This window comes from Hyperolius riggenbachi, chromosome 11 (genome assembly GCF_040937935.1).
Source record: "Hyperolius riggenbachi isolate aHypRig1 chromosome 11, aHypRig1.pri, whole genome shotgun sequence".
NCBI lineage: Eukaryota > Metazoa > Chordata > Amphibia > Anura > Hyperoliidae > Hyperolius > Hyperolius riggenbachi.
The window spans coordinates 12,654,236-12,665,216 of NC_090656.1; the positions used below are offsets into that span (position 1 = coordinate 12,654,236).

Genomic DNA, 10,981 nt, shown 5'->3' on the forward strand with positions numbered 1-10,981 from the left:
TATCTCAACTGTAAATGAACAGTTTTCTTTTTATCTGCCAGAGGAGAGGTCATTAGTTCACAGACGGCTCTGAAAGAATCATTTTGAATGCTGAGTGTTGTGTAATCTGCACATATTAGAGAATGATGCAATGTTAGAAAACACACTATATACCTGAAAATAAAAATATGAGACTATTCTTTGCTGCTAATCTTCTAGTAATTATTCATAGTACACAACCAATTCATGATATATTTTTTTTCTCGCTTCAGTGTCTCTTTAACACTAACCTGTCACTGATGCAGCCGAATATGATGTAACCAGCCATCCAACCAATCAGATAGCAGATCTGCTCCAGAGGAACCTTCCATTCCTTGTCACAAAGGAGATCCCACTAAGAGGAAAACATAACATCCATTGTGAATAATGGAGAGGAAATAAACCCAACGTGAGCCCTTCCTTCTCGGACTGAACCAACACTACTTTGGATGATACCCAACCTCAGCCAGGAGGCAACGGCACCACCATGCCACAACTTTCTGCAGTGTGCCAGTTGTCACAAAATGCATGCCCACACCTTTCCTAGGCGACTGCTCCACATCTGTATAATTTTCAGCACAATAGGTACTTTATAAGTTAATAATGCCGCAGTGGTTAGCACTTTCGTCTTGCAGCGCTGGTTTCCCGGTTCGAATGCCAGCCAGGTCAACATCTGCAAGGAGTTTTTATGTTCTCCCTGTGTCTGCGTGGGTTTCCTCCGGGCACCACAGTTTCCTCCCACATCCCAAAAACATACAGATAAGTTAATTGGCTCCCCCCTAAATTGGCCCCAGACTATGATACATGCACTACACAATACATACATTGACATATTACTATAGTAGGGATTAGATTGTGAGCTCCTCCGAAGGACAGTAAGTGCCAAAAGACAACACATTCTGTACAGTGCAGCGTAAGATGTCAGCGCTATAGATACTAAAATAAATAATGATCTGTGGGTAATCTAATTAGCAGCACAAACCCCCAAAATAGTATCTGCAACCACAAGGTTTCCACACAGAGAAGTATAATGGCTTATGCGAGGGACTTTTATACTTCTGGCTCTGGCAACACTACTTCTCAGCGTTGGCGGATTCAGGTCCTACATGACCTGGGTGTCTTGGAGCTTGATGGGGTCAGAATGATACAAATACATTTCAATGAGGCCAACTTACATTGAGCAGGAACCAAATGTGTACCAAGACTGCCTGAGAGGGTTACAAACTGCTCATTTTTGGAGGAAGGAACTCAGATAATTCCATTTTATGGTGCTTGATCCATCTAATGATTACCAGTGACCAGGCCACTCTAGGATTATCCTGGAACTATGTTCCTGCTAGCAGGACAAACAAGCTGTGCATGCTGGGCTTACACATTAGCCAATGCTGCCAAGGCAGACCAGGAGGTACCTTAACTGGGACATCTAATGCCAGAGAGAAACAGTATATGGATGCATCTGAAGCCAGAGCGATGGCCTAGGCCCTAGGGTAACATATGAGGAAGATGGATTATGGAGACATCTGGTGGCAACAATGATGGGTTATGGAGACATCAGGTGTCCGGAGGAGACTGGTTATGGAAACATATGCTGGCTGGGATAAAAGAGTTATGGAAACATCTGCTGTCTGAGGTAGGTGGGTTATAGAGACATCTAGTATCAGGGAGAGGCAAGTTATAGCAATATCTGGTGCTTGGGGGAAGCAGGTTATGGAGACATCTGGTACCTGGGGGAGGTGAGTTATAGAGACATGTAGTACCGGAGAGAGGCAAGTTATGGCAACATCTGGTGCTTGGGGGAAGCAGGTTACGGAGACATCTGGTGCTTGGGGGAGGCAAGTTATGGAGATATCTGGTGCTTGGGGGAGGCAAGTTATGGAGAGCTATGGAGACAACTGGGGAGTTAGTCTAGTTGACTAAGAGGGAAACCTCATAGACCAACGCCTCCTCCTGGCACTTTAGTTGCATCCACTTATTTGAAAGAAATAAGGGACCGAGTGAGAAACGCTATCTACACCATGAGCCGATTAGGTATAAAGTGTTTTTTTCCCACCATATGTCCCCTAATTCTTACAAATGTGTGGTTGTGACCAAATTGCCGTGAGCAGCCATAAGTTGCCTCATCTGGTGCCCGGTACAGATAAGTTATGGAGGTATCTGCTGCCTGGTGGAGATAAGTTATGGGGGCATCTGGTACCTGGAGGAGATAAGCTATGGGGGCATCTGCTGCCTGGGGGAGATAAGCTATGGGGGCATCTGCTGCCTGGGGGAGATAAGTTATGGGGGCATCTGGTACCTGGAGGAGATAAGCTATGGGGGCATCTGGTACCTGGAGGAGATAAGCTATGGGGGCATCTGGTACCTGGAGGAGATAAGCTATGGGGGCATCTGGTACCTGGAGGAGATAAGCTATGGGGGCATCTGGTACCTGGAGGAGATAAGCTATGGGGGCATCTGGTACCTGGAGGAGATAAGCTATGGGGGCATCTGGTACCTGGAGGAGATAAGCTATGGGGGCATCTGGTACCTGGAGGAGATAAGCTATGGGGGCATCTGGTACCTGGAGGAGATAAGCTATGGGGGCATCTGGTACCTGGAGGAGATAAGCTATGGGGGCATCTGGTACCTGGAGGAGATAAGCTATGGGGGCATCTGGTACCTGGAGGAGATAAGCTATGGGGGCATCTGGTACCTGGAGGAGATAAGCTATGGGGGCATCTGGTACCTGGAGGAGATAAGCTATGGGGGCATCTGGTACCTGGAGGAGATAAGCTATGGGGGCATCTGGTACCTGGAGGAGATAAGCTATGGGGGCATCTGGTACCTGGAGGAGATAAGCTATGGGGGCATCTGGTACCTGGAGTAGATAAGCTATGGGGGCATCTGGTACCTGGAGGAGATAAGCTATGGGGGCATCTGGTACCTGGAGGAGATAAGTATGGGGGCATCTGGTACCTGGAGGAGATAAGCTATGGGGGCATCTGGTACCTGGAGGAAATAAGCTATGGGGGCATCTGGTGCCTGGAGGAGATAAGCTATGGGGGCATCTGCTGCCTGGTGGAGATAAGTTATGGAAGCATCTGGTGCTTGGTGTAGATAAGTTATGGAGGCATCTGGTGCCTGGTGGAGATAAATTATGGAAACATCTGGTGCCTGGGGGAGATAAGTTATGGAAGCATCTGGTGCCTGGTGGATATAAGTTATGGAGGCATCTGGTGCCTGGTGGTGATAAGTTATGGAGGCATCTGGTGCCTGGGGGAGATAAGTTATGGAGGCATCTGGTGTCTGGTGGAGATAAGTTATGGAGGCATCTGGTGCCTGGGGGAGATAAGTTATGGAGGCATCTGGTGTCTGGTGGAGATAAGTTATGGAGGCATCTGCTGCCTGGTGGTGATAAGTTATGGAGGCATCTGGTGCCTGGGGGAGATAAGTTATGGAGGCATCTGGTGCCTGGGGGAGATAAGTTATGGAGGCATCTGGTGTCTGGTGGTGATAAGTTATGGAGGCATCTGCTGCCTGGTGGTGATAAGTTATGGAGGCATCTGCTGCCTGGTGGTGATAAGTTATGGAGGCATCTGCTGCCTGGTAGTGATAAGTTATGGAGGTATCTGGTGCCTGGGGGAGATAAGATATGGAGGCATCTGGTGCCTGGTGGTGATAAGTTATGGAGGCATCTGGTGCCTGGGGGAGATAAGTTATGGAGGCATCTGGTGCCTGGTGGAGATAAGTTATGGAGGAGGCATCTGGTGCCTGGTGGAGATAAGTTATGGAGGCATCTGCTGCCTGGTGGTGATAAGTTATGGAGGCATCTGCTGCCTGGTAGTGATAAGTTATGGAGGTATCTGGTGCCTGGGGGAGATAAGATATGGAGGCATCTGGTGCCTGGTGGAGATAAGTTATGGAGGCATCTGGTGCCTGGTGGAGATAAGTTATGGAGGCATCTAGTGCCTGGTGGAGATAAGTTATGGAGGAGGCATCTGGTGCCTGGGGGAGATAAGTTATGGAGGCATCTGCTGCCTGGTGGTGATAAGTTATGGAGGCATCTGGTGCCTGGGGGAGATAAGTTATGGAGGCGTCTGGTGGAGATAAGTTATGGAGGCATCTGGTGCCTGGGGGAGATAAGTTATGGAGGCATCTGGTGTCTGGTGGAGATAAGTTATGGAAGCATCTGGTGCTTGGTGGAGATAAGTTATGGAGGAGGCATCTGGTGCCTGGTGGAGATAAGTTATGGAGGCATCTGCTGCCTGGTGGTGATAAGTTATGGAGGCATCTGCTGCCTGGTAGTGATAAGTTATGGAGGTATCTGGTGCCTGGGGGAGATAAGATATGGAGGCATCTGGTGCCTGGTGGAGATAAGTTATGGAGGCATCTGGTGCCTGGTGGAGATAAGTTATGGAGGCATCTAGTGCCTGGTGGAGATAAGTTATGGAGGAGGCATCTGGTGCCTGGGGGAGATAAGTTATGGAAGCATCTGGTGCCTGGTGGAGATAAGTTATGGAAGCATCTGGTGCCTGGTGGAGATAAGTTATGGAGGCATCTGGTGCCTGGGGGAGATAAGTTATGGAGGCATCTGGTGCCTGGGGGAGATAAGTTATGGAAGCATCTGGTGCCTGGTGGAGATAAGTTATGGAAGCATCTGGTGCCTGGTGGAGATAAGTTATGGAGGCATCTGGCGCCTGGGGGAGATAAGTTATGGAGGCATCTGGTGCCTGGTGGAGATAAGTTATGGAGGCATCTGGTGCCTGGGGGAGATAAGTTATGGAGGAGGTATCTGCTGCCTGGGGGAGATAAGTTATGGAGGCATCTGGTGCCTGGGGGAGATAAGTTATGGAGGAGGTATCTGCTGCCTGGGGGAGATAAGTTATGGAGGCATCTGGTGCCTGGTGGAGATAAGTTATGGAGGCATCTGGTGTCTGGTGGAGATAAGTTATGGAGGCATCTGGTGCCTGGGGGAGATAAGTTATGGAATCATCTGGTGCCTGGGGGAGATAAGTTATGGAATCATCTGGTGCCTGGGGGAGATAAGTTATGGAATCATCTGGTGCCTGGGGGAGATAAGTTATGGAATCATCTGGTGCCTGGGGGAGATAAGTTATGGAATCATCTGGTGCCTGGGGGAGATAAGTTATGGAATCATCTGGTGCCTGGGTGAGATAAGTTATGGAGGAGACATCTGGTGCCTGGGGGAGATAAGTTATGGAAGCATCTGGTGCCTGGGGGAGATAAGTTATGGAGGCATCTGGTGCCTGGGGGAGATAAGTTATAGAAGCATCTGGTGCCTGGTGGAGATAAGTTATGGAAGCATCTGCTATGGAGGGTGAATAGTTGCCCATGGCTATAGTTTCCTTGGAGATGGCAGTGAGGTGGGATATACTGACACAGCAGTGGAATAAGTTAGTGACAGGTGATAATGGAATGACCTCCCCCCGATAGACAGGACTGGCGCAGGCTGCCCTCCCCCCTCCTCACCCTGGTGCTGCCTCTGATCCAGGCAGGATTCTGGCTCTCCCCGGGGCAGCTCCCGTTCTCCGGGGCACGGCAGGGTTCCGGGCAGGGCGCCCCTGGAGGGTCGGAATAGAAGGCCGCCGCCAGGAAGATGTTGGGCAGCCATGTAGCCGCGGCCACCAGCCGGGAATATCGCCCGAAACCGCCGGAGAGCGGCAACACCTTCGCCTCATAATCCATCCGGGAGCCGATCCGGCCGGGAGACGCGGGTCAGGGGCGGAGCTGCTGCAGGGAGGGCGGGACAGAGGGCGGAGGCTGCAGCCAGGAGCGGAGCTGCTGCGGGGAGGGCGGGGCAGAGGCTGCAACCAGGAGACGGGACAGAGGGCGGAGGCTGCAGCCAGGAGACGGGGCAGGGGCGGAGCTGCTGCGGGGAGGGCGGGGCAGAGGCTGAGCCGGGAGACGCGAGTCAGGGGCGGAGCTGCTGCGGGGAGGGCGGAGGCTAGGAGACGCTGGCTAGGGGCGGGGCCTGCTGCGGGGAGGGCAGGACAGAGGGCTGAGGCCAGGAGAGACGGGCCAGGGTTGGGCCTGCTGCGGGGAGGGCGGGGTAGAGGGCGGAGCCTGAGCCAGACGACACGGAGCAGGGGTGAGGCCTGCTGCGGAGAGGGCGGAACAGAGGAGTAGGCTGAGGCCAGGATACGGACCTGGGGCGGAGTTTGCTGCAGGGAAGGCGGAGGTTGTTGCAGGGAGGGCAGATTTTGTTGCAGGGAGGGCGGGGTTGTGGGCGGAGGCTGAGGCCAGAAGACACGGGAGGGAGTCCTCGTCTCTGGATGACTTTATTATCTATACAAATATGTACACTGTTTACTTCAACGCAGAAGGTATTTGCGATTATTCAGGTTGGAGTGACCGCTGAGGTGTCCCACAATGCATCACTGCTGAATATGCAAATCATCTCTTTATTACAACTTGTCTCACTTGAAATTCATAAAGATACTTAAAGGGGTTCTGTGTAGGTTAGAAAGTAAAACAAGCTGACACTTACCTGGGCTCAGTGGCGTAGCTATGGAACTCGGGGCCCCGGTGCGAGTTTTACATTGGGCCCCCCCCAAGCACTCTATACGTAACACTTGATACAGCGCAACAAAACCTGCCAAGATCATCTACAGTATTAGAAGTGCAAGAAGGGGATGGGGAACAGTATGTTAATAATTACTACCATTCAAAGCATCTATAGAAGTGATTATTACCACCACAGGACCAATGAACAGCTAATACTTTGGTTTAGGAAGGGCCCCATGGGGCCCCTCTGGCCCAAGGGCCCCGATGCGGTCGCTACCTCTGCAACCCCTATTGCTACGCCCCTGCCTGGGCTTTTATCAGCCCCCTGCAGCGGTGATGTCCCACACCGTTCTCTCTCGATGCGCCGTTCCCTGCCGCCGGCACAAGGCATTATTCGTCTGACGACAGACGAATAATGCGCGCTCCCGTTCACGTCATTGGGAGCTTACGGCGCAGGCACCGTAAAGAGTTTTCTTGTACTGCACCTGCGCAGTAAGTTCTGATGACGCGTGCGGAAGTGAGAGCTCAGCCGTGCAGCCGCAGTGTAATCACTCGCGTGATTACACGGGAACCGGCGGCGGGGAACGGCGCATCAGGAGAGGACAGCGCGGGACATTACCGCTGCAGGGGGCTGATAGAAGCCCAGGTAAGTGTCAGCTCGTTTTACTTTTTAACCTACACAGAACTCCTTTAAAAAAAAAAAAAGTGTTTCACTTTTGCAAGTCTATGGCCATTGCACCTGTGCAGCCCTGGCCACACGCGTCCTTATTTGCGCTCCCGGCCCCAGGAGTGTCCTGCACAGGCACAGTAGGAGAAAACCTACTGTGCAAGGACGTTCCTGTCGAAGGGAGCACGAATGAGGACGTGTGCATTATCTCCATCGACTTGCAAGGTGGCGATACCACAACTGCACCACGGCAGGAGAACGGAGGATCGTTGAGGACCTGCGTGGGCACAGGGCGGCTGCAGGGAGCTGGAAGGAGCCCCAGGTAAGTAAAACTTTTTTTTTTTTAAATATCTTCAGGGTTCCTTTAATCCTGTGGAATCTGGAGAGATTAAATGCTATATTTTCTTTTGATCTGAATAACCTTATAAAAATGATAGTTTGCTAAAAATCTCACTGTTAAATGTTGCCCACCTTTGTGGAGAGAAGCTATTCACCCCCAGGAAGGGAGAAGATTTAGCAATTTTGCGGCCCAATCGACCATCTGTTTTGATTTTATGGAATCTGCCCAATCGAAAATTTGACAGATTTCAGACTGAAATTGGTCAAATGCATTGATTGAGGAAAGCTGGGAAATCTAGGGACTACTAGGACAATAAGGTGTGCAGTGGTAATGCCAGTCAATATCGGGAGGAGCAACGAACGTAATGGGACCTCTGGCCACTGTCCCCCCCTCCCCCAAATGTTATAATGTGCAAAAGCAACAACACCCCCTCATTGCATTAAAATGTCTCACCTACTCGGCAGCCGTTGAGTGTCCAGCTGCACCTTCTTCCTCCATTCGCATCTCACATGGCTTCCATACCCGCTGCATATAGCACTGGCATGTGTATGACATCACATGGGCCCCATGTGCTATGCGCGTCAGCCACGTGGGAAGCAAATGGGAAAGAGGGAACAGCTGGACACCAGCAGCGGCCGGAGAGGTGAGAGACATTAACATTACAGCGTCACAAGGCTGATTCCGGAGAGATTTCATGCTGGAATTGATCAGGAATCGGTCTGTGGTGTATGGGCAGCCAACAGATCTCTCTTTGATCAGATATAGATCTGTCTCTTGGTCGATCTGCCAATACGTAGCTAGATGTAAGGGCACCTTTAGTCTCATACACACTTAACCTCCCTGGCAGTATGATTATTTCTGGATTTTACGGCCTTTTTAAAACATTTCAGACTCTAAAATCAGGAAAACACCATGCCGCCAGAGTCTCTCTGCAGCAGCCCCTGCTCTCACTCACCTGCCTGGGCTCCAGCGCTGCAATTTTACCTCTGTCCTCTGGGCGGCACTGTTACTCTGTAGTGAGATCAATGATGACTGATCTCACAAGAGTGATTCAGAGCCTCGAAGGACAGGAAGAAGAACGGCTACCAACGTCTGGATCCCCCGGGAGGGGCGTAAAAGCACCTGGCTGCTGCGCGCCATTGCTCTGCATTGAGCTTCCGGGGGCTAGCCAGAGCTATGCTCGGGATCACTGCCAGGAACGTTAAAGGGAAGGTTCAGGGAACTCTTGAAAAAAATAAAAATCCCTATCCACTTACCTGGGGCTTCCTCCAGCCCGTGGCAGGCAGGAGGTGCCCTCGCCGCCGCTCCAGAGGCTTCCGGTCGTCTTCGGTGGCCGACCCGACCTGGCCAGGCCGGCTGCCAGGTCGGGCTCTTCTGCGCTCCATGGCCGGGCTCTTCTGCGTCCCACGCGGGCGCGCTGACGTCATCGGACGTCCTCCGGGCTGTACTGCGCAGGCGCAGAACTACTGCGCCTGCGCAGTACAGCCCGGAGGACGTCCGATGACGTCAGCGCGCCCGCGTGGGACGCAGAAGAGCCCGGCCATGGAGCGCAGAAGAGCCCGACCTGGCAGCCGGCCTGGCCAGGTCGGGTCGGCCACCGAAGACGACCGGAAGCCTCTGGAGCGGCGGCGAGGGCACCTCCTGCCTGCCACGGGCTGGAGGAAGCCCCAGGTAAGTGGATAGGGATTTTTATTTTTTTCAAGAGTTCCCTGAACCTTCCCTTTAAGAAAAATGTAGCCTGGCAGGGATCATGACAAGGACCATATTCCTGTCACACTGTTCGTTGCGTCGCGGCACAACTGATAATATAATCCCCATTCACTGGGGGCTTTCACACAAAGTTTTGCAATGTGTTGATGAGTCATTGCGTTCTCTGTAAAAGCGCGAACACAACGGAATGGGAAAGGTGCTCTGCGCGTTATCAGTGCGTTGTACTGCATACAGCGAAGCATAGTCAATGAAACGTATACTTTGAGGTCACTGTTTTTCGTACGTTCTGCGGTAAAGCACTGCATGCAGTGTGTGGGGATTCTGCACGCCATTAAACCGCACCGGCCGCACTGTGAACGTCGCATAGGAGGTACAGTCAGCCATGTTATAATGCACCCGCCGTTACATCGCACTGCAATGCCCCACTGAGAACTTGTTCACACTAAGGGCGTTTTTGCCCTTTTTTCCAGCGCAGGTTATTTTCAAAATCACCTACAAACCGCTTGTGCAGTGAATCTCTGTGAGAAGGTTCATATCAGCACGTTGCCTGTACCATATTTGGGGCATTTTTACTATAATGGAAGGTATAGGAAGAGCGTGAAACTCTCATAAAAACCACTTTATGTGGCGATTGCATTCACGTTTTTTTTAGAATAAATACATTGTATTTATTCTTTTTCGGGTTAAAAAGTTCACTTCCTGAAAAAACGCTCTGGAAAAGCGCTTTTAACAGAAACGCAGCACCCAGTGGAGCACTGGAAGGGGGGAAAAGTGCACAAAAATGCAAGCTTGCGTTTTCGATTTTAGGTATGAATGAGGCCTGAATGTAGTCTATAGGTGGCCATTAATGAAACAATCTTTTTCATCAAATTTTACCAAATTATGTAGTATAAGGGTAAATTGAGTGAATATATTGAATGGATACTTTAGGCAGTTACCTTATATTACATACTGTAGAAATGGTAAGGTTGGATTATTAGTGGCCACCATAAGATTTCCTGTCTTGAGGCAGCACATATTGTGTTTGAACTTTCTGATGCAGAACTTTGCAGCGGAGTTCAGACTGGAGCATTTTGTGTCTATAATTGAGGACCGATTGTTCAGTCATCTGATCGTCCTGCTGTTTCCTGTAGTTGATGGATCCTATTTGCAGCCTCTGTTGCTATTCTGGGTTGCGGTCAGATTTTCCTGGAAATGAGTGATATGGTCAATGAGATCTTAATAATTCCGTCTTTCATGCCAATGTAATGCAAATCAAAAGAAGCTTGGCATCGGGACAATTAAAATTGGCAGTAAATGCATCTAATTGGTCCAAATCCAAGCTGTACACAGTTTAGATGGAGAAGTTCACAGCGGTATTTAGATCTTCAGTGATGCAGAGGTGCAAAGCTACTTCCAAGGCAGGGGCGACACTTGTTGAAGACGCAGCGCTTTGCTGCAATGCAAAAACGCTATTAATGTTTCCCTGTGGGCATGCTGTGCTTTCAGGGGCCATCTGTGATTCTTTTCCACATCACCAGAGATGCATTAACCACTTAAGGACCATGGGCTTAAACCCCCCCTAGTGACCAGGCCATTTTTACTAATTAGGCCATTGCAGCTTTAAGGCCTTGCTGCAGAGCCACACAGCTCAGCACACAAGTGATCCCTTCCTTTTCTGCCCACCAACAGAGCATTCTGTAGGTGGGCTATGATCGCTCCCAGGAGGTTTATTTTTTTTTATAAATATATTTTTTTTACAATAA

The 10,981-nt window shown here is 50.6% G+C and overlaps 1 protein-coding gene across 1 annotated transcript in view; it reads right to left on the reverse strand.

Annotated features, from left to right (window-relative positions):
* The window catches only part of SLC22A31 (solute carrier family 22 member 31), a 37,832-nt gene extending 32,093 nt beyond the window's left edge, over positions 1-5,739 (reverse strand). Inside the window, exons 1-2 of the mRNA XM_068261571.1 lie at positions 5,485-5,739; positions 270-373 (exon numbers count right to left, since the gene is read on the reverse strand). Coding sequence (XP_068117672.1) covers positions 270-373; positions 5,485-5,700 — 320 coding nt within the window. The 5' untranslated portion in view covers positions 5,701-5,739. The remainder of the gene's footprint in view (positions 1-269; positions 374-5,484) is intronic.
* Between the last annotated feature and the right edge of the window lie 5,242 nt (positions 5,740-10,981).